We start from the raw sequence: 24,809 nt of genomic DNA, 5'->3' as shown, positions 1-24,809 counted from the left end.
GACTGTGTCTAAATATTTCTTAGTCTCACAAGTACCTATACTAACACATGCACACCATATATTCTGGTCTTCTGGGACTAGCAAATAAATGGTGTAACGATTACATCGCTGAACTTCCAGTTAGCTAACTGCTGTCCGAGTTCCTGATCAGGCAGCTTGCAACTCACACATGCCCAATGTAGGAAGAAGAGAATGGAGGAGAAAGGACTGTGGCATGGCCATCCACACTGAGAGGGAGAGAGTGGTTTTTACTTTCTGTTTCTCTGTCTCTCTCTTTCTCTCCAGCGAGTGCACACACCTTATTTTAAAAATCTCTCTAAAGTAAATAAATGAATAAATAAAACTACAGTCTTCTATATGAAAACATTTATTCAGGCCATAGTGAGACTCAATGCAAAAAAAAAGCTCATTCCTAAAGGAAAATATAGAACAAAAGCATTATCAGCACTTCCATAAGGGCTGAAGGTAAGTTTCAGACTTGGGCTGCCCTTAACAAAGGAGTTGCTATAGGAGAGGTAAAGAAATAATATGAAGCACTAGAGAATACTTACTCTTGCTTCGAAAGACTCCTAAAATTGAATGTAAGAATAGTGGGAAAAAATCAATTTCAGTTACAAAATGTTTCTAATATATTCAGATATTCATAACTTAATCTCTTGAAATTGAAAGTGACATGTCAAAACGAATTGTTCTTCCCAGCTCGATCTAAACACTCTGGAGAAGAATTCCTGGACACCATAGACTTCTTTTTTCCCAAATAACTTGTCTTACTTACAGAAATAATCTCTGGGGATTTTCCATTTTGAGCAACAAATTCCATGCAAATGCCAACCACCAGAGTCAGTTATCCAGTCTTCCATATGAACTGACTCACAGAATAGGTTCTCATTGTCTTATACCAAAATAGTGTCATTTATACAAAATGGAGTTATAATCATAAGGTCTGTACTTTCTCCCAAATATTCTTTCAAACACTGTCTTTGGTAAGATTGAATCTCTCCATGTTGCAATCATCCTGCTTCAGCCTCCCATTAGTCTCAATTACAGATGTGCAACAATGGTCCCAGCTTTCAGGTTAAATCTGAAGCAAAACTAGGGCCTGGGACCAGCAGATGATGTAGGGATTATGTTGCTGAACTCCCACATGGACAATCATGATTGGAGTCCTGGACATAGTGGCTTGAAACTCACACCCAGCCCATGTACATGCATGCCTAAGATCCCAGGAAATGGAGAAGGAATTGTGGTATGTCCATCTTACCTGGGAGGTGAATTAACACTTTCCATCTCACTGTCTCCATCTCTCTCTCTCTCCAGCAAGTGCGTGCTCAAAAGCAAAAACCTCTACCAAATAAAATAAATAAATAAAAAATAAAACTCAGAGAAACAGCTTCTCAACAATCCACATCCCTGCAGCTGGGCCTAATGCTCTTAGTAATATACTGAAGTATACGGGAGCCAGCAGATGGCACCGGACACCGACATGGCTGACTGAGGACATAGGTGTTGAAGGTCAATCTTAGAATTAAATAATGAAAGCAAGGACACAACTTCAATACTAAAACTTCTACACCAAAATAAACTATTGTATTTCAGAAAGAGGCAAGGCATTAAAATAAAAAATCCTTATTTTTCTTATCTGTAAATACTTTATATTCTAGTTCCTTTTCTAATCATGAGACACTGACAAAATGCACAAAATTGTGTTACAGTACTTCATCTGCAGGAAATATAGTGTTTAAGGTTCTGAAAATGATTGCATTTTTCTAATGTCACGCAACTAGAGGAAGAACCTGAGGAGGAACTATGGGAACTGGAAAAAAAAAAAGTGTTAACTAATGAATTCATAACTTACAGAAATGACCAAAATATTCATCTTCTATTCCCTTTAACCACTCTTTATGGAGAGTAAAGTTGAAGACTCTTTCCTGAGGACTTCTATCACATTTGAGATTACAGGGAGCACTTGTGCAGGTTCTCTGTATGCAAATTATTCATGGTCAAATGACAGAGTGTAGAAAGTTAGGACAGATAAAAATTTTAAACACAGGAAGCCAATGTTGTCACTTTATAAGTAAGAAAAATAAGGCTGAAAGAACACATGAATAGGGGAAGGATATTTATCTAAAACCAGAAATGGCTCTGAACATACAGATCAGTGATCCCTGTCAGTCATGAAGCAAGACATATATTTTATTTATCTGTCTCTCAGGACTATTTGTAAAAGGCAAAAATACATTTATAGGAAAATTGTCCTTCCCTCAGAAACTAGAAAGTACTCTCCCTAGACCAACAACACTTTCACTATGTACACCAATAAACACTACATTCATTCAATCTTTTATGTTTCAGATATTACAATGAGAACTGTAGGTCTAACTTCAGTTGTGCACACATCAAGACTGCTGGTCAGGAGGCTAAATCAACATGAGCAGCCCTGGCTTTTTTCTAGCAGGACTAAGTTGGGCACATTGGTGTCTGCTTGTAACCTCAGTTCATGGGATGCTGAGGCAGGAGGACTTTGACACACAGAAATTCCATCTTACAATAAAGAAAGAAAGAAAAGAAAAGAGAATTTTAAATAACCAGTTGGGGGAGAGTATAGACATTAAGAATTAGTTTTGTCTAAAGGATATAGAAACACAGTATATAGATGTAAATACCAGATATAGTGTGAGTGTGTGTGAAAGAGAAGGGTCTGAGGAAGGACATCTGGGGGGGGGGGGGCGGGGGGGCAAAGCATTAATGGCACTAAGAAGTGTGATATTATATGTTGAAGATATTTCGTTCATAGTTTTATCAACAGTACTAGGGAGAAATATCCATTTTGTAGACAAATAATAATGTGATTGAATGTATGGAAGAAAATGAAATGAAAAAGAAATAAATAAATTTTAAAATATATAAATAAAAGAATTAGTGTAACTCTACTTTGTGTAAAACAATACTACTTTGGTGCAACACAATGAAACTGTTTTTATGAATCAGTGCATATGGAAGAGAGCATAGTTGAATACAGATATTGGGATTTACATCTGTTTGACAACAACAAGAGATGACCTTTAGAAGTAAGGCATCGTTATCCATGAAAAATTGCATGGGATCCAAGTAGATATTGCAAGACTATTTAGGTCACTCTTTTTGGGAAGGACAAACTATTTTGACATGTCAGTTTCCATTCCATGATACTAAATTATATGGCCCTGAGTATATCAACAATGATGTCTTAGAATTGGAATTGACCTCTTCCCACCAGGTACGCATTCTGTTGTCAGAGTCATTCCAAGCCAGCATATGTATCCTCTGGTTCTGATGCCAGTTCTTTACCTTTCCTTTGTTAACTTGAATGTAGAGGAACCCCAGACTGAGACTTACTTCTCTAATCTTTCTGGGGAAAGATTCACTGAGATTTAGGGCATGAGGGATGTGGAGACTTGCAATGCCTAATATTTGCCTTCCCCATACAACTGAAAATAGTAATAATGTTAAAATAAATTATTATTTTTTATCCTATGTAGAAAGTTTTGTTCAAATAGTAGGTACACAGAATCCCAACCTGTTTCTTGGCATTAAGTTTTAAGCATAGTTTCTTAGCATTTCTTTAAATTATTGAAGCTAAAACTGCTTTTCTTCAAATTAAAAAATATAGCAGAAAATACATAATTAGTGACCATGGTAAGCTATAAAGCATTAGCTAGGAGCTACCTTATAGCATATTTATTTTGCTCAGAGTTTCACACCTAAAGTCAGACATGTATTCACAGATATGTATCTATCAGCTGAACTTGCTTTTAAAAGTAGTTAGATTATTTAAGAAATGCTGCTGATCAATAAAATGTGTGGGGGGGGAAAGGAATGGAAAACACCTTGGACACCTGAGATAGTGTGGGAGGAGGGTAGGAAATGGCAGAGGGTGAGAAATAAGGGGAAATATATATACACATAAATATACATATATATGAAACTATTGATAATAACATGTATGATTAAGCCACTATGCAGTGTATTCTGGATGGGAAATCACATTTTGTATGCTGTGACAATGCTCAGTGAGAGAATGTAAATTAATTCATTAAAAAAAAGTTTTGGCATTCATCCATTCCTCAGAAGAATTGCATTACATCATAGCTCTTGCCCAAATACTGATAGTAGTTTTGTTCTTTATTTGCTTCTGGGAACGGACTTTTTTATTTTCATCGAATCATGACTAGTAGAAATAGGTATGTGCACGTAAGTAGGCTGGGTCATTAAGGGTGTATGTGTTCCCGTAGATACCATGAGATTTAAAGAGAAATGTTGACATAAAATCCAAAGGGAGTACAGAGAATTGAACCTAAGCTGTACCTAAGGGGGTAGTTCCAAATAAGAACCAGCTCTGAGTAGACTTCTGCAAAGAAGAATACTATTTAAGAAGGCATTACTTCTTGGACATGAGGAATATTATAAAACAGTATGGATTTCTTCTTGGTGTAGCAGGTCATCTGTCCCTCATTTTTTTCATCACTTAACACTAAATTCTTTACATCCTCAGATAAAACAGGTATGTACTCTAACTCTTACCATTACTGGAATGGCAAACTGTACCAAAAAGAGAGTAAGTTTATTCATGAAGATACTGAAATTATTAGCATTTTTAATGTGATTCTCCTCCTAATGTTTTCCATTCCTCTTGGCAGGTATGCACTCAGGAGCAGGGTGAGTAAACTTGCACATTTGTCACAATTTATGTAGTTCTGATATTTAACCAACTCAGAAAATTTCAAAATCTGTTGAATTCATTAATTTCCAATTAATTGTACTCATTAAACAGTCAATTTTTATTGTGAACACAATAGAAACTACTGATTAATTTATGTATTAATTTATTGAGGGCACTGAATCTCCACTTAATGTCATCAGGAGTCATTTCACAGAGAAGGTGATGCTTGACCTGAGAGTTGAATAATAAACAAGTATTTTTCATGTGATAAGTGAGAGACGAAGAAAATCTAAAAGAAGGAGGCGAGCACTAGAAATTATAAACAGTACATTGTAGCATTTTGAAATATATTATACAATTCAAAATACATTTCTTAACCAGTAATATCAAGGTTGTAAGGAGCATTGAAGTTAATGTCAATGGTAAGATTAATGATGTAGTTATAAAGTGCTTTCTACATGCCACGCATTATTACTGACAATTATTTTCGAGTCATGGATTCAAGTATTTTGCTCTTATAAAGTTTTATCTTGTAGACAGACAGAATGCAGATATCAGAAAATTGTATGTGACCATATGCTAGGAAGTATAACATATTATAGCTACATAATATTTCTACATTTTATTAAAAAAAAACAACCTTTGATCTCACCCTCTGTGGCAGTCTTTGTTATACTGAACTAAACTGTAGTGCTGGAAACATCCCAGATTCTAAGTTTCTCAAATATTGTAGAGCAGGGGAAAAGGAATCAGGTAAGACAAGACACTGTTGAGGATGGCCTTCTTGCTCTTTTTCTCTCTCCCTTGTGTGGGTACAAATGCTATCAAGAATTTAAAAAGTTAAAAATTAAATGAAAAATTGGATTGCATAATGTAGTGTGAATTAGGCAGAACATCTAAGATTAAAAAGGAGGATAATATTTCAGCAATATTTTCAGGTAAGCAAGAGAGATAGAACAGTAGTTAAGAACAAGAGATGAGAGAATGGAGAGACATTCAGACACTAGATTTATATGCTGGAGACACTGAATGAATTAGGATGTTTGAAGGAATAGGAAGATACCTAGTTTTTCATTTGTTTTGTTTCCTAGTGAAAATTGCTATTTTGTTATTATTTATAATAAAAAACTTAAAAGTTCTCTGTATACCAAGTTGATAACATTAGACTAAAAAGCACTAATCAAATATTAAGTGTAATTAGTTTTTTTTTTTTAAGTTAGGCCATAGGCAAATGTGCTCACCATAAAGGAAAGAGACAGAGAAAAACAGAGAATGAAAGTGAGGTGGAATGGTCTTCTCCATTCACTCCTTGAAAACTTGGGTACACTTGCCCAGTGTGATTTTCAAGCCACTAGACCTAGAACTTGAACCACGGTTGGCCATGTGGGAATCCACCTGGCTTAACCACCACACCACCTACTGTCCTGAAATCAGCTTTTTTATTTCTTCTTCATGCATTTGACAGACTTTTTCCCCCAGCTACAACCGTTGCACAGTAATGTCATCCACCATACAGACATACTGAAAAGCCCTAATCTGCTAACTTCAAATAAAGTAAATTATCTGGAGGTCTTAAGAATGGGCTTAGGTCTAATCTACTTTATTCCATGCCTGGAAAGGTCTAGCTTCTTGTCGTGTTTATTTTCTGAATGAGAACTCTGGAATCAGATTGGACAGACAGCCCCCACGATTATACAAGCCGATCACTGGAATGTATGTCTGTGATAAATCATTCTGGGAGCTTATACTTACTTTCCTGGACCTACTTAACTGGCACATCAGTAAACGGGGTATGTCTTAAAAAAAAACATGCAGTGTGAAATCACATCCAATATATGGCTGTTTAAATCTAGGTAAGAACAGAAAACAGAAGCAAGATTATCAAGGTACACTGCCATTCTGAATCAGAAGCTGTAAGTCAAGGAGCATACTAACATGCTCCAGCTCAATAGAACAATCTTCATGCCCTCGGTGCTGACACTGCTTGGGATCCCAGGCTTGGAGTCTGTGCAGTTCTGGATTGGGATTCCTTTCTGTGCCATGTACATCATATCTCTGCTTGGAAATTCCCTGCTTATGGCCATCATCAAATCTGAGCGCAGTCTCCATGAGCCCATGTATCTCTTCCTGGCCATGCTTGGAGCAACAGACATTGCTCTCAGTACCTGCATCTTACCCAAAATGCTGGGAATATTCTGGTTTCACATGCCACAGATATACTTTGATGCCTGTCTCTTGCAGATGTGGCTCATCCACACATTTCAGTGTATCGAGTCAGGTATCTTGCTAGCCATGGCAATGGACCGCTATGTGGCAATTTGTGATCCTCTGAGACATGCCACCATTTTTACCCACCAACTTCTCACTCACATTGGGGTTGGGGTGACACTCAGAGCAGCTCTCCTTGTTGCTCCATGTCTGGTCCTCATCAAATGCCGGCTGAAATACTACTGGACTACCATGGTCTCCCATTCCTACTGTGAGCACATGGCCATCGTAAAGTTGGCAGCAGATGATATTCGAGTCAACAAGATCTATGGTCTGTTTGTGGCTTTCAGTATTCTTGGAATCGATATCATCTTCATCACACTCTCCTACATCAGAATCTTCATCACTGTCTTCAGTCTGCCCCAGAAGGAAGCAAGGCTGAAGGCCTTCAATACCTGCATTGCCCACATTTGTGTGTTCCTTGAGTTTTATCTCCTGGCTTTCTTCTCCTTCTTTACCCACAGGTTTGGATTCCACATCCCTTCCTACATTCACATTCTTCTGTCTAACCTTTACCTGCTGGTCCCACCTCTGCTCAATCCTATTGTTTATGGAATAAAGACCAAACAGATTCGAGTTGGGCTTTCTAAGATTTTTCACCATAAGGATACTTCTTGACCTAATTTGTCTCATTTTGATTTAAATAATAAAAATTCTTTCTGAAGAAATTCTTACCTTGGTGAGGAATCTGTGATTTCTCAAGTCCATTATGCATTGAAATATGAATTTACTGTTTTACATTCAAGTCAGTAAGACTTTACTACTTAAACAATTCCACTTCATTACAGAATAAAAAAGAACAAATTACATTTAATCAACCAGTAACACATAATACTACAATGACACCAATTATTTATAGTTCAACTCTGAGTAACAAAAATCTTTTAAAATCAACTTAAAATGTTAATATCTTAGTCTCGGCTTTTTCAATAGCATTAAAACTATTGCATATGAAATTCAGTCCAATGGATTATCGTCGTTTGTTATTTTTACTACCATTTAGGATCACACTAATCATCATTTTGTCATCATTGTTGAAGCCATAATGTTCTTTACTATAGCAACAATTGAAGCATGTAGTTTTTAATTCATGTTTCACAATAGTGTCATAATTTCCACTTTTCCAAAATGTATTTCATAAAGCCTTTTTTTTTTCCAGAATGTTATTGTAATCATTGGAGTGAGGCAGAGATAGGGAGGAAGGATGTGAGAAAGAACTCCCCATTGAGAAATTATCTTTTGCATTCACTTCTACTACACCTCTCTCTCCTTTCAGGACTTTGGGCATGCACGCATATATGCCTGGCATGTTTTTTTAGCAGCTGGTTCTGGAACTCTCACTATAGAGTCAGACATGTGGGTACCAGATACCTTAACCACCACACCACCAGCTGTTCCCATAAGTCAGACTCAAGGAAAATAACTGCAGTTTCATTTTATTTAATGTGCTCATGCTCTGGACTAGATTTTGACAAGGTCATATGCCCTACACACAACTGTGTGGGGTGTCATCATCAACTAGGCACTGCATGACTATCTTCATAAGACATTTTCATATCCATTTACCCTCATTGTTATGTATCCTCTACCTGGAACCCCTTTTCCAATTCCTTTCCTGATAAAATGATGTTCATTCCCAACATGATGCTCGGATGTGTCTTGCTGTATCTCTCAGATTGTCTTTACTGAAGTTCCAGTCAGGCTCAGTTTTTTTCTCTTTAATTCATAGTCACATGTAATTTCAAACTATGCTATAGTAAAATGTGCCTTTTGCTTTGTACATTAATCTGGATGTCTAGTAATTTAATATATTACTATTTAGTCTGATTTGACTTTGTGCTATATATATGAAACTTCATAAATACTCAGTGACTGGAATAGACTCTATTTTTACTAGTTTTCATGACGTCTTGTGATTTTTCACTGTAAGGAATTTTTCAAAGTAAGGACTGAGGAAAAATTTAATGGGGAAATATGTATAAAAAAAAGCCTCTTACGTTAATGATTACTTAAGAAAATACAGATATACACCTGGTAGATATAAACAAAATTTAAAAGGTCTAATCTAATTCTTCATAACTATAATGTGGCTCTATGTTAACAGTAATAATGTAAAACTGTATTTAATCATGAAATAGTGAAATTGCTTTAATATTACATCATTAAAGTCATGCTGTATATTTCTATGCAAAAATATGCCAGGACTTTCCCACAACCCAATAGCTTAATTTCATCTCACACCAATTCCATTACCTATTTAATGTATGGTAAAGATGATTAAACTGAATTATGATGTATTAGGTTCCTATGTCTCATTTTGGGGATGAAAATTACATATTTTTTTTAAAAGAAGATTGGCCTCATAACCTAATGGTTAAGGGAGCTGGAACCCACATGGCTGATATCACACGGCACTTTAACCCTGATTGCTGAAAAAAACATGACAAGCACATATGCATGCATGCCCCAAATCCTGACAGGATAAAGATATCAAAGAGAGGGCATGACTATGGCTCTGTGGGGATGTTGTCTCCGTCCAGCTCTTTTTATCTGTCACTCTGTCTCTGCCTCTATCTGGTGAGTATATGTGCCCTCTGGGAATTAAAAAGTGTAAGTGGAGTCCATTCAGGGTCTTGGTTATTAATTTGTCTAGATACCACATGGCCAACTACATGGTTTGAGTCTCAGACTCGGCAGTTTGAAAAATAAGCCAGGAAAGTATATGAAAAAGCCCCAAACCCCAAAGAGATAGAAATAGAGGAGAAGGGATTGTAGTGTGACCATCCTCCACAGGGAGAACTTTCTCCATTTCTCTCTCTCTCCTGCTCTCTCTGTGTCTTTCCAACAAGGATACCTACCCGCTGGCAAACTGGATTTTAAAAATTTTTAAAAAGTTAAGGAAGAAGATAAATAGAACATAATCTGGAGCTTTAAATTGAGTTGAAAGATATTAGTGAATATTCTAGGTTTATATTTTTTTTATTTTTATCTTTACTTATTTACTTACTTACTTATTTATTTATTTATTTATTTATTTATTTATTTATTTATTTATTTATTTGCTATAAGATGCATGCCCTCACTGGAGAGACAGAAAATGACAGAAAGTGAGCAATAACCCTCCACCCCCAGTGGGGATGGCCATGCCACCATCTCTTCTTTTCCATTCTCTCTAAGGATTTTGAGCATGCATGCAAACATGTCCAGCTGACTGCCAGGTCCAGGACTCAAACTGCAGTAGACCATGTGGGAGTCCAGCACCTTAACCACTATGCCACCTGCTGACCACAGTTTTAAATATTATTAATACTTGGAAAATAAACAAAGAAAATATAATTTATATAATATGAGAGTAGCTATGTATATATTAGTGTTCATGTCCATGGATTCTTGTCTCCTAATATGGCACTGGAGCAGAGATTCCCCAGTAATGATGAATCTAAAAGATACCTTTATTGTCTTTCTGCCAAACAAATCTAGGCACCATCATAAGTAGAAAACTGAACTATAGATCTCCAAGTTTGTCAAATTCCTTTCCTGTAACTTTGACTTTATCAAAAAAGCTACACTTGTTTTGGATTCACATCTTAAAATCATGTATTTATGCTTGCCTATATTATTTGTCATTTAGATGGAAACTGGTTGAAAGTAAAGAAGAGATATGATGAATCTGTGTTTCTGGTACTGTGGAGTCAAATGAAGGAAGTCTTACTAAACATTCTCCCTTCCTTGGTCACGAGTGCCTTTAACACTGCACACTGCCACATTTTTAAGTGAGCTTCTAACAATTGTCATTCCTCAAACTTAAGTATGTCTTTAAGCTATACCACGTGCCTAGGTAGAGGACCAATCTACCTAGCCCAAATATGACACACAGTCCTTCTTCAGTCCAGTTTTATATTAATTTCTGAGAATTTTAATAAGTCACCACTTTGGCACTTATGTTTACCTCCTTGATTCTCACATAAATCCTTTCTTTTTTCCATTGTTAAGTGTGATTAAATCTAAATATTTATAAAGTTGATTTTTATTAATTTTCATTTATATAAAATTCTGTCTGAATACAAAGATTATCTTTTTTTTTTTTTTTTGAGAGGTTTTTGCTATAGGGTGTATGTGCTCGCCAGACAGACAGAGAGACAGAAAACGAGAAAATCACCCCCGGGGGGGATGGCCATGCCGCAATTCCTTCTCCTCCGTACTCCTCTTGGGATCTTGGGCGTGCATGCACACGCGCCCAGCGTGAATTTTAAGCCACCAGGTCTGGGAAGCAAACCGCGGTCGATCACATGGGAGTCCAGTGACATAGCCATTATGCTAACTGCTGGTCCCACAAAGATTATCTTAAGGCTTGGTCAAAGTTACTTTTTTTTCAAATCAAGGCGAATTTTTGATGACATCAATCAATCATTACTTGGTTAATATTAATGAGAAATAATTTCTTCTTCCTTAGCTTTTTGTCATAGAGTACATGTACTTGCCAGAGAGGAGAGAGACATAGAGAGATAGGCCGAGTGATAAATTACCACTCAGGGGGCTGGTCATGCCACAATTCTTTCTCCTCCATTTTTTCCTGGTATTTTGGCACACACATACACATGCCTGGCATAATATTTAAGCTTCTAGGTCAGGGACTAAAAGGATGATCAGTCAATTGACCACTTGGGATACAGAGTATTCACCACCACATCATCTGCTGACCCATAAGTCACCTTTTTTAATCCTTTCTACAAGCTCATAGAGTATACAATATTTTATGTGTATTACACAAATAAACATACAAATACCCACCAAATGCAAGTACTCTGAACCAAGGCCAATTATATTTGAATTCAAAATTTAAATTCAGAGGCCAAATGCTCAAGTACTAAGTTATGACAACAAATATGTGGGAACTATTTCTTCTGAACTGCAGAGATCATGTAGGGAAGCAAGCTGAAAATCTGTTAGCTTTATTAGAAATTTTGCTCTTCATTTGTATAATATAAGGGTGGGTAAATTTTTATTTCTGATTTTTTGCATTGATCTAAACATTGTGCTTTTAATCTACTGTAGTTAAGTTGAATAGTGCACACTATATTAAATGCTCATTTTCTTGTACCTTCCTAAATAAAAGGAGCATACACAGTAAAACATTAACATTATTTTATTTATTCACAAATTTACTGTTCTCTTCCTCCCTAATACAAGCATAATAGAAGATGTACACAATAACTTTAAGTATTTCTCCTTAGTTGAGGTACTTAGAGAAAGAAAGAACTTAACCATTTAACCTGTACCAACAAAACATTTTGTGCAAAAAAAACACGTGACTAGCCCTCTCTTGAATTTGTTTGGTTTTCACCCCATAAATGATGGGGTTCAGAGTTGGGGGTACCACTACATAAAGATTAGCAAGGAGGATATGTATATGAAGGGGTATGCTGTGGCCCCCAAATCGGTGAGCAAGGAAGGAAAAGAAAGCTGGTGTGTAGAAGAGGAGGATGACACAGACATGGGAGCCACAGGTACCCAGAGCCTTGAGTCTAGCATCTCGAGAAGGAATTCTAAACACAGCACAAAGTATGACAGCATAGGAGATGAGAATAAGTACCACATCCAGGAAAAAGGAAAATAGAGCCACAATCATCCCATAATAGATGTTGACCTTGATGCTGTCACAGGCCAGCCTGGCAATGCCCATATGCTCACAGTATGAGTGATGAATAATGTTCCTCCCACAATAATTAAGCCGATAAACTAAAAAGATCAGGGGAAAGCAGATGAAGACACTCCTAGTCACAGCTGCAACACCTATTTTCCTAATGACTGAAAACGTTAGAATGGTAGTGTATCTTAGTGGGTAACAGATGGCCACATAGCGATCAAAGGCCATGGCCAGCAATATGGCAGACTCTGCCACAAAGATGAAGTGGAGGAAAAACATCTGAGTCACACAGCTACCAAAAGATATCCCCCCAGCTTGGAACCAGAAGATCGCTAGCATCTTTGGTGTGGTGGTTGTGGAGAGAAGGACATCTGCCAGAGCCAACATGGAGAGGAAAAGGTACATGGGTTCATGGAGACTGCGCTCAGTGAGGATTAGGAATAATAAGAAGGTGTTGCCTGCAACAGCCACTATGTACATGCAGCAGATGGGGATGGAGATCCACACGTGTGCATCTTCCATTCCTGGGATCCCAACCATGGTGTACCAGATATCTCTGAGGTTAGTGTGGTTTAAAGAGGTTGTCATCTATTACCTTATCCTCTGATTGGAACAGGAATTGAAAGAAAAAAGAGAGAGAAAGAGAGAACATTAATTTTTGAGTCCGAGTGTAAATTTTGCATTATTGTTAAGTAATTTTCTTAAGAAAAATATCTGTGACCACTCAGTGTTTATGGATAATACGCAAGAGAGACTTCACTGATCTAGAAGTTATCATGGTTTTAAAGAGCTAATAATAAAGTGAATAATGTTAAAAGCAATAATAATAATAAACAGATAACAGATTTATGTAAGGTTGAAGCACTATTATAAATACTATATATTTACTGAGTTAGTATCAAAGTTGAAAGTCTCTTATAAAGTCTTAAACATTTTATTTTCTTCTTGTAAGACTGATCATATCTGTTCATTATCACGTTTTCTTTCCTGGAGCTCAAGTAATATTAAGATCACAATACTGTTGTGTTCCTTTTGGGAGCTCAAGAAAATTGAATCAATGAAATTTATTACGTCTGTATTTAGTATGAAAGATTTTCATAAATGAGCTGCCTTTGTCTTACTTTCTCTAGTAATATATATGGAAAGAATAATAATAAGAGGCACATTTTCCCATTCTTTCTACTTTATTAAGACTATCTTGGGACCAGCAGTTGATGTAATGGCTATGTCACTTGACTCCCATGTAGCTGACCGCAGTTTGAGTCCTGGACCTGGTGGTTTAAACTCATGCAAGGTACAGGTGCATGCATGCCCAAGATCTCCAGAGGAAAATGGAGAAGGGATTGTGGCATGGCCATCCCTTTGGGTTGGGGTGATTTCTCTCTTTCTGTTTCTCTGTCTCTCTTTCTGGTGAGCACATGGGCCTTATAGCAAAAACCTCAATAAATAAATAAATAAATAAATAAATAAATAAATAAAAAATACTATCTTAAATATATCAGAGCCATGTTATTATTTTGCATGATTTCAAGACGCATGTGTTTCACTTAACCCAGTGCTCTGCAAAATGAGAAAATACGTAGTATTTTTCTGCTCTATGGAATCCTATTCAGCCATAAAAAACAAGACCCTGGAATTTGATGGAATGTGATTAAATGTGGAAGATGCATTGCTTAGTGAAGCAAACCAGTATATGAAAGAAAGATATTGTATGTATCCTATACAAACTATCCACACTTTATGGTAGAGATCAAAATATTGAAGGACCAAATAGTCAGGGATGCTGAAGACAGTGTGGAACAGGGTGAGGGAGTGGAGAAGAGAAGAGGATAGAGAAGGATAACAAGAGAACAAATAGAGAAGCATAACATTAGTGGGACACAGTAATGGTTTATTATCTATTAATGATAGCATGTATAGTGTTCTCAACTGAACAGGTCTGAGAAGTATTTCATGTTGGGTAAAATGTCTTTTTAAGTCAAGTGACTTATAATGATTAAATGTTTAAAAAAATAAAGAGAATAAATAATAATAATCTGAAAACAAATGATGAAAAGCTATTTGATGATGATGATGTGGATAATAATGTCTTTGTCTTGACTGATATGCATGGTAACCATACTGGAAAAAGAAACATAATACATTGTAAAGATATATGTGTTTAAATGTAATATAAAAATTTTGATAATAATAAATAAAATTAAATGAAAAAATTACATAGTATTTTTCTAACTCCATAGAAAATACTCATTGTCCACACTTATTTCATTTCTCTCTACATGCCTTTCCATCTACTCAGCTTTTATATCTCATTCACTCTTTCAGTTTTTGTTTGTATAATAGTCCTTTCCTTCAGCCCATGTTTCCTATTTTGCTTAAACTTGAATAATATTACTAGAGAAAGGAAAAAGGCAGCTCATAGATAAAGGAGTAATAAAGCAAATGTTTAAACACCTGGGAGAATTTACAAAGTCAAGACCAGAGAGGACAGAGTGATTGGGGCACTGGATTCCTATATGGCCGATCATGGTTTGAGTACAAGACCTGGTGTCTTGAAAGTCATACTACAAAGATTAACCTAAGAAAAATGTAGATGTGTAGTTGGGATAATTAAGAACTATGAATGTCTGGATTATTTTTGAAATGTAAATGATAAAATAAAAAAAAAAAAGAAAAGAAAAAGAAAGTCATACTGAGCACGTGTATGTGCCTAGAATCCACGGAGGATAGTGGAGGAGAAAGGAGAAGGGAATCGTGCATGACCATCTCCCCAGGGGGTGATTTCTCATTTTTCCCTCTCACTGTCTCTCTCTGTCACTCCCAGCAAACCCAAGAACCCTATGACAGAAACCTAACAAACAAACAAATAAATAAATAATAGTAAGGGCAGATAATAAGGAATTAGTAATAGGGGAAAAGAGGGTGGAAAACATAGGGAAAAAATGCTGTGTTTGATTCACACAAAAATAAAAGTTATTTGCTGATGATAATGTCTTTGTCTTGACTCATATATTCTGCATTTATGCTGAGAAAAACCATAGTGTACACTGTAAAGCTATATAGTGATTAAATGTAAACAATAAATATATATTTTAAAAATAAATAAAAATTTCAAAAGTCAGTGAATATTTATTTTATTTCTGTTTCTCTACAGTGCTATGCTTAAGAAGGAACCTACTATAAACCATAAATATGCTTCATTAAATATATCTCATATCCTTATTAGAACCCTGAATCATGAACACAAATAACCATGTCTAAAGTAGTTTAGAGGAGGATGATGAGAGATTTTTTTCAACCACATGTGAGTAGAAACACAGAATAGAAATTACCTGTAAGTAGGCAGATGGAGCAAAGTTTCATGGAGGTTTTGTCCTTAGATCTGTTTGTTGGAAAAAACATTGACTTTCAAGACACTGACATTGGTTACAACAAGTAAGATAAGAAAAGTGCAAATCACTGCACCTATCACATCATCTAGCATATCATGGCCTTAGAGACATGAGAAATTAGATTGAACAAGTAGGTTGTGCTTGAGGATTCAGATTTTTGAAAGTCATTGTAGAGTTTTTAGCTTTATGAGGTATTTTTCCATAGGTGCATGAGCTAACCAGAAAGACAGACAGTGAGAGGGAAAGTGAAAAATCACTCCTCTAGGGACCAACAGTTAGCGTAATGGCCATGTTGTTGAACTCCCGCATAGTCGACTGCAGTTCGAGTCCCAGACCTGGTGGCTTAAACTCACACTGGGCATGTGTGTGTGCATGTCCAAGATCCCAAGAGGAGGATGGAGGAGAAGGGATTGTAGCGTGGCCATCCCCCCTGGGGCAGGGGGTGATTTCTCACTTTCTGTCTCTCTGTCTCTTTCTGTCTCTCTGGCGAGCACACATGCCCTGTAGCAAAAATCTCTCAAAAAAAAAAAAATCACTCCTCTGAAGGATGACCATTTTACAATCCATTCTCCTTCATTGTCCACCAAAGGTTTTTGGGCACTCAAACTTGCACACGTGCCCACCATGAGTTTCAAGCCACCTGATCTAGTACTCAAACTTCGGTCAGCCATCTGAGAGTCTAGTACCTTAATCACCATGCCACCTACTGGCCCCAGGTTCAGTTTTTTATGTAATGAACTTATTATTTAAAAATATTTGGTGAATTTATAGAAATCAAATTCATAATTTAAATGTCATCTCTTCATAGAATTTGCTAATGGATAATAGACTTCATTTTTCATTTTGTATTTCACCATTACATACTTATTCAATATTTAATTACATACTTTCTATTATGGTCAACTCTTGAGCAATGTGGTGCTTAGAAGTAACCCCATGAAGTATGAACTGTGCACAAAACTTTTGACTGGTTGAATACATAACTACTTGTAGCCTGCTGTTGACTAAGAGCCTTACAGTAAACATAGACACCAGTTAACAAATATTTTGTATATCATATGTGCTATACACTGTATGACTACAATAAACTAAGAAAAGAAATATTTATTAAGACAACAGTAAGGAAGAAATAAATACATTTACAGTAATATACTGAATTTTCCAAAGTATTAGTTATTGCAAAAAGTCTGTGTAATAGTAGACCTATGAAGTTACAACTTGTGCTAGTCAAGGGTCAACTGTATTCTTAAAAATAAATCCTTACAAATGACAATGACTATTATCATATTTTGAAACCTAGCATAATATATTTTTGTTTGGTAAATATGGCTTGTAAGGTAGTAACTGCAATTGAAAAGGAAGAAGCCATCTTGGTGGTACTGACATAGGAAATTATTGCAACAGATCAGATTCCATCCAGAAACTTGGCGTTATCAGTGAAAACAGGATATAGAAGATTTATTAATAAACAAATAATATAGAGACATTGTGTGAAAGATGGAATAAAAGGCAGTTAGATATTTTGACATAGGACCAGCATGTGGTGTGGTGGTTAAGGTGCTGGATTCCCACATGGCTGACTGTACTTTAGGCCTGGGCCTGGTGACTTGGTTTTTCACTTTCTCTGCTCTTTCTCTCTCTCTCTCTTTCTCTCTCTCTCAAGCACACATGCCTTATAGAAAATAAATGAATAAATTAAAGAAAAAGAAATAAATAATTCTTTAAAAAAGTATTGTCTGGTAATGAAATGGCAACACCATAAACCAATATATGAAATAGGGTATGAAATGAAGGATTTACTCATGGTAAATGCAAGGGTTCTAAAATGATTAACGTCAGATGTCTACTGAAGAACTAAGGGAATACATTTGGTAAGTTGTCTCAAACCTGCACAGTGCAGTGGAAAGAGAATTGCCCTAGGGATGAAGTTCCATGGGAATTACCCTCGGTTCTGCCACCAACTGGCCTAGACTTTTAGGAGGTATTTCCTCACTCTGAACCCTCTGAACAGGTTGCAATTAACCTACCTTTGATTTACTTTTGTCTCCAAAGGCAAAACCCTAGAATTTAATCTTGGTTCTGACAATCAAAGGAAAAATAGTAATGGGCTATATTTTGTAGTTGTACTGTAAGTCACTCCAGATTAAAAAAAAAAAATCTAAAAACTAAAAAATAAAACAAAACAAAAACAAAGAAAAAAAAAGAGTGAAAGTATTATGTCTCTTCTTTAGCTCTACCTCTGGTACATAGCCTAATTAATAATAGTTACAACATTTGATTTGATTATCTGAACTTCATAATGCAAAGACACATTTTAATTTATTTGTTCTGTTCAACTAGTGTTTCATCATTTGCCAGGAGGTGAATCCTGTGTGTAATATTAATTTGTTGGAAGAGTTGTGGTATATTTTTCTATGTTTTCCTATGCAAAAAAAAAAAAAAAAGAAAAGTGTCATAGTTTTTCTGATGAACCAGAAATTCACTCTTCACAAAATAACTACTAATCACAATAACCCAATACACTGGTTCATGATACGGTCTCAATTTCACACATTATATAAAACTCTGACATAGTATATTAAATAACTTGCCCAAGATTACACGCCTTGTTTAATCAAGCAGAAACCCAAATCTAGGTCATCTTACTCGAAAGTGCTGCTTCATTCGTCACTCAAGGGAAATTCCCTCTTCAACCTTTCTTCCCTTTAACTTCTTTGGTACTTTGAATTCTTGTCATCCTCCTATATTTTCACAGTTTGAACACTGCTTTCCAGTGCTACTGGGTTGTTGGGAAAGTCATAATGTATTTTTGCATGAAAAACATAGAAAAGTATGTCTTGATTTTATTAACAACATAATATTATTGTTGTTATTTTTGAAATATTATCATCATCGTTATTACGTAGTATCAGAACCCAATTGAATATAGAGACTATGATGGGAAACAAAATATTAGAACTTCAAAAGCGTTTAGTACAATTTCAAGATTGGGAAGCATGAATTCTGACTATAGGTTGCAAGGTGTGGGATGCTTAACAGCTTTCGGCAGGAATGGGAGCAAGGGCTAAGAAGATGGGCACTGGAGGAGAGGAAAACAGTAAGAGGAAGGATCAGAAGGTATGTGGAAATTTGCTTTTGAGTGCAAAAAGTATTACCTTCGTTTAAGTCAGAGAAGTTTGTTATGAAGAAGCATTTGGACCAAAGCACTTGAAAAAAGTACGCAATTTCATTCATGGTAAGAGATGACAAAGTTATTATGTGGGTATTCTGCATTCCTTGGCTCAAAATGGAGACCAAAAACATTCCAAATTTGAAATGCACTTGAAAAGATTCACATTGGACTCATTTTTGGTATAAGAATTCTAATACTTATTATAATGTTATACTAGGTCATCAGGAATGTCATCATGGTTTTTTTCTATATTTTTCTATGCAAAAATTGCATCATGACTTTCCAAATGACCCAATATTATTCACAAGTAGTAGAGTTAGTGCCAAAGAGCATACTAAAAATAATAATAATAATCATGAGACATCTGGAAGATATCACCTGATTTTTTTCAACAGGGAAGTGCAATTTTCTGGGATTGAGGAACAGTCAAGCAGTAGGAGAGATGATACATACATTAGAGCCCAGTTATTTAACAGGACAGGAAAATGCTAAGTAGATGGGCTAGATATTCCTTAAGATGAATGTAACACTGGTTGACTGAAAGAGAAACAGCATTTAGTAAAAATCAGATTTTTTCCCCTCTTCTTGTAATGCTAGTAGTCATTTGTATCCTTTGTCCTCCTAACCTGTATTCTTCTTTGACTATGGAGTCTACCAGCAAGTTTCCCCACTTTAATCTTTTTCTTTCATGCCACACCTACTACAACTAGCCCTGAATCTTTCCTGTTTTACTATTTTGGATGAAATAATAAACTCCTTCTCTCTTATTTTTCCAATAGATACTAACTATTAAGTTGAAAGTAAATGAAGAAAACCACCTAGAAACCTATGAGGGAAAATATGAAGAAATCTTGACTCTTTCTTCACTTACAGGTAATATTCCTATTTATTGGCTCTTTTGGGGCAAAACTTCAGACTCTTTTCCTCTGTTGATCTGCATATTGGAAGTAACCTAGTTCTGGAATAATTTTTCCTCATGGAGAGTGACTATATTCAGGACTACAAATTACCCATCAATGAACCTTCACTAGCTAGAAAGAGTATGTTCTGACCAAGTATTCAGACATGATTGTCAATATCAAATATCATTTTAGTGGCATGGGGCATTTTTCCACCCTTGGTCATAATCCTGTACAGGTGTTGTAACATAGCCAGACATGGCAGAAAAATAATCTCAGGTCCTTTAGTCTGAACCAGGAATATGGTTGATCCGAAACCTGAGACTCATAGGGCACCGTCTAAACAGCACTCATCTACTGTCCAATATGAAATACCAGGTGCCTGTTACCTCCACCACTCTGCACCACCAGTGCACTGAGGATCTTCAGCATGGGTTATCTGTCCTTGATCCAGGTCCCAGAAATAACTCAGAGACTGACTATATACTTTCTCTGTCCCAGGAGACCTAAGACTCAGTAGAATTGAGGAATTCAGAAAAGTATCAGTGGTCTTGTGAGTCTTTGATCATTTTGAAAGGACCTGAAAAGACCAATTGAATAATTAAGTTGGCAAGAAGTAAATCTTTCTGAGCCAATCATGAGGAATTAATAACAACTTTATCAGTGGTAGCTATGTACTCTAACACTGCTCTGATGCTCAAACAAATCAAAGAAAGTCTGCTTATTGCTATGACTTCCATTTACTAATTATATGAAAGTTGTGACCAGCAGTTGGCAATGATGGCTACATCACTGGACTCCCATGTAGTCACCGTGGTTCGAGTTCTGGACCTGGTGACTTAAATTCATACTGGGTGTGTGTGCATGGGTGCCCAAGATCCTGAGAGGAGATGAAGGAGAAGGGATTGCGGTGTGTCCACCCCCTCTGGGGGACTATTTCTTGCTTTCTGTCTCATTGTCTCTCTCTACAGCAAAAAAAAAACAACTCTAATATATGTATAAATGTTTGTGAGACAGTGATTGTCAGAGAAGAAGGGCCTACTTTTTTAAATCCATTTTTAATGTAGCTCTTTATTTTTTTTATTTAATGAGCAAGAGACAGATAAAGTGAAAGATTGAGGTACCCAAAGAGAGTCTTTATGTCTCCAGCCTCAGCCAGCTCCAGATCATGGACAAAATGCATGCCCAGCATGTACAGAAAATCTTGGGATATGAAGCCACAATCTGTTCAAATGAACTCAGCAACATGGAGCACTGTGTTACCACTGTGCCAGTGTGGCTGCCCTAAAAGGGCCTATTTTTTTAGTGCTGAAAAAAGTACAATCTTTAAAATCCTACTATACCCTTAACAATAGCACCAACATCATGGAAGGGGAAAATAATAGATCAATTTATCAGTAAATGTTTCTTCTTTAAATTAGCTTTAGGGCATGTGCATTCACCAGAGAGAGAGAAAGAGAAAATGAGAAACCACCATCCCCTCCAAAGGGATATGGCCATGCAAAAATCCCTTCTCTGTTCTCCAAAGCAATCTGGGACATGCACGCACACATGTCCAAAATGCTTTTCAAGCTGCCAGGTCCTTAACAAGAACTGTGCAGTCAGCCAGGTGGGATCCAGTTGCCTCAACCACCACTTCAACAGCTGGCCCAATAATCAGATACTTCCAAAGTATTTCTTTTTCTGTGTTAAATCTAAGACAACCACAGACATGTAAAAGAATATATGACTCTCAATCTCAGCTCACAATCTAATATAAAAGAAAGATAGAGATATAGAAAAATAATGGCCTTTAATATCAACTCCCATTGACATAGAAATTCTTTTGTTAAACCATATTTTCTAATGTATCAATTGTAGTCTCTGATACTATTGTTTTTACATTTATTAGGTGAGAACACTGTAGCCCAGAAAGTTGAATCACTTCATTCATCTACACTGATACCAAAAACTAGTCTTAAAATTAAATGATTTTTGTTTTTCTTTTATTTTTTACTATGATTGCCCTAATTAACAAGAGTTTTCTATATTTAATTATCTATTTATTATCATGTCTTAAAATATATTTTTGCAGAGACCAGCCAGTGGTGTGGTGGCTAAGATGCTGGACACTCCCACATCCCTGACCGCAACTGGAGTCCCAGACCTGGTAGCTTTCTTTCGCACTTTCTCTCTCTCTATCTTTCTCTCTTTGTCTCTTTCTGGTCAAATTAAAATAAATGAATGAATAAATAAAATTAAATGAATAATTCTTAAAAATAAATATATTTTTGCTAAAGAGTATATGTACTTGACAGAGAATGCAAGAGAAAGAGAGAGAGGGGAACCAACAGTTAACGTAATGGCTATGTCACTGGACTCCCATGTAGTCGACCATAGTTCAAGTCCCAGACCCAGTGGCTTAAACTCATGCCAGGTGCGTATGCATGCATGCCCAAGATCCCGAGAGAAGAGTGACTGAGAAAGGATTGTGGCATGGCCATCCCACCGGGGGGTGATTTCTTGATTTCTGTGTCTCTGTCTCTCTCTGTCTCTCTGGCAAGCACACGCACCTACAGCAAAAATAAAATAAAATAAAATAAAAACTACTCTCAAAAAAAAAAAAAAAAGTCCATGGGATCCAAATTGATATTGCAAGACTTTAGATCTTATTGGGAAGGACAATCTAGTTCACATATCAGTTTCCTTTCCATGATTTTAAATGATATGGCCCTGAGTATAGCAAAAATGGAGTCTTCAAATTGGAATTGACCTGTTCCCACCATGTACGCATTCCATGGTCAGAATCATTCGAAGCCAGCATAAGAATTCTCTGGGTCTGATACCTGTTGTTTACCTTTCCTTTGATAGCTTGAGTGTATGGACACCCCAGACTGAGTCTTACTTCCCTAAAACTTTCTGGGGAGAACTGACTTCACTGAGATTTAGGGCATGAAGGCTATGGAGACTTGCAATGTTTTATATATACCTTCCCCATACAAGTGAAAGTAATAATGTTAAAAAATTATTATATTTTGTCCTATAAAAAAATCGTTGGCACTTATCCATTCCTCAGAAGAATTACATCATAGCACTTGCCCAAACACTGATAGTAGTTTTGTTCTTTATTTGCTTCTGGGAATGGCCTTCTTTATTTGCAGTGAATGCTAACGGGCAGAAATAAGTCCATGCACATAAGAAGGCTGAGTCATTAAATGTGCATGTGTTCCCATAGGTACCACGAGACTGAAAGAGACTTGTTTACATAAAATCCAAAGGGAGTTCAGGGAATTGAACCTAAACTACACATAAGGAGGTAGCTCCAAATAAGAGCCAGCTTTCAGTAGATTTCTGAAAAGATTACTATTTAAGATGATATTACTACTTGGACACGAGGAGCATTATAAAGCAGTACGAATTTCCTCTTGGTCTAGCAGGTCATCGGCTCCCCCATTTTTTTCTTTTTTTCTCAAAACTAAAATTTTTTACATCTTCAGCTAAAACAGGTATGTACTCTTACTCTCATCAATACTGGAATGGCAAGCTGTAACAAAAAGGGATAAAATTGGTACCTGAGGTTACTGAGATTATTACCATTTTTTTAGATTGATTCACTTCTTGTAATCTCTTCCATTCCTCCTGGCAGGTATGCACCCAATAGTAGGGTAAGTAGACTTGCAACTGTGTCATAATTTATGTGATATTTAACCAATTCTGGGAATTTCAAAGTTTGGACTCACTAATTCCCAATTATTGTAGTCATTGAACAGCCAGTTCCTTATTGTGAACCTATCAGTAGGTGTTTCACAGAGCAGATGATGCTTGACCTGAGACTTGAACAATAAGCAAGTATTTTTCAAGTGGTGAAGTTGTGAAGGTAGGAGAAAATCGAGAAGGAGATGAGCACTAGAACGTGTACACAATACATTGTAACATTTTGAAATAGTTTATATAATTATAAGATACATTTCCTAAACAGTAATAAGTTTAAAAGAGTGTGGAAGTGAATACCAATGATGAAATTAATAACATAATTATAAAATGCTTTCTACATGCCAAGCTTTCTTATAGGCAATTATTTTTTTTAAGTCATGGTTTCATGCATATTGATCTTAAATGCCTTATTATAAAGCTTTTTCTTATAGATAGGATGCAAATCTCAGTAAATTTATGTGACCATTATGCAAGGAGAAGGGTTTATGGTGTGGCTATTCCGTCTAGGAGGTGATATATATATATATATATATATATTTATTTATATTTTACTTTCTCTTCACTGTCTTTCTGATGAGAAAGCTAAATAATGTTTCTATGTTTCATTTAAAAACACAGTAAACCTTGATTCTATCCTCTGTGGCACAGTCAGTATTATCCTAAACTGAACTGTAGTGCTGGACGCTACTTGGCAAACATGATTCAGAGCCCTGGGGCTGTTGACAAATACACCATACCCCAAGGTTCTCAGATATTGAAGAGCAGGGGGGAAAGGAGACATATATGAAAAGAAATTGAGGATGGTTTTCTTTCTTGCTCTTTTTGCCTCCTTCTATGGGTACCAATGCACTCTATCAAGAATAAAAATTTTTAAAAACCTATACAAAAAATGGATTGCACAGTAGAGTATGAACTGGGTACAATATCTAAGATTAAAAAAGAGGGACAGATTTCAACAATACTTTTAAGTGAGCAAGATTGTAAATCATGAACAGGAAAAGTGAATGGAGAGATGTTCAGAGGCTGGATCTATGTGCCG

General features: G+C 36.2%; 2 protein-coding genes across 2 annotated transcripts; one reads left to right on the top strand and one right to left on the bottom strand.

Annotated features, from left to right (window-relative positions):
• Positions 1–6,634: 6,634 nt before the first annotated feature.
• On the top strand, positions 6,635–7,585 carry LOC102481962 (olfactory receptor 52A5). Its single transcript, XM_006166652.1, has one exon. The coding sequence runs from the start codon at positions 6,635–6,637 to the stop codon at positions 7,583–7,585; it is 951 nt and encodes a 316-aa protein (XP_006166714.1).
• A 4,642-nt stretch (positions 7,586–12,227) lies between these two features.
• On the bottom strand, positions 12,228–13,202 carry LOC102483234 (olfactory receptor 52Z1). The gene has a single exon (XM_006166655.1). It carries the CDS (start codon positions 13,200–13,202, stop codon positions 12,228–12,230), a length of 975 nt encoding a protein of 324 aa, XP_006166717.1.
• Positions 13,203–24,809: the final 11,607 nt, after the last annotated feature.

Source organism: Tupaia chinensis, unplaced genomic scaffold, assembly GCF_000334495.1.
Source record: "Tupaia chinensis unplaced genomic scaffold, TupChi_1.0 Scaffold144281_1, whole genome shotgun sequence".
NCBI classification, from domain to species: domain Eukaryota; kingdom Metazoa; phylum Chordata; class Mammalia; order Scandentia; family Tupaiidae; genus Tupaia; species Tupaia belangeri.
This window is presented reverse-complemented; position numbering and strand designations above follow the sequence as displayed.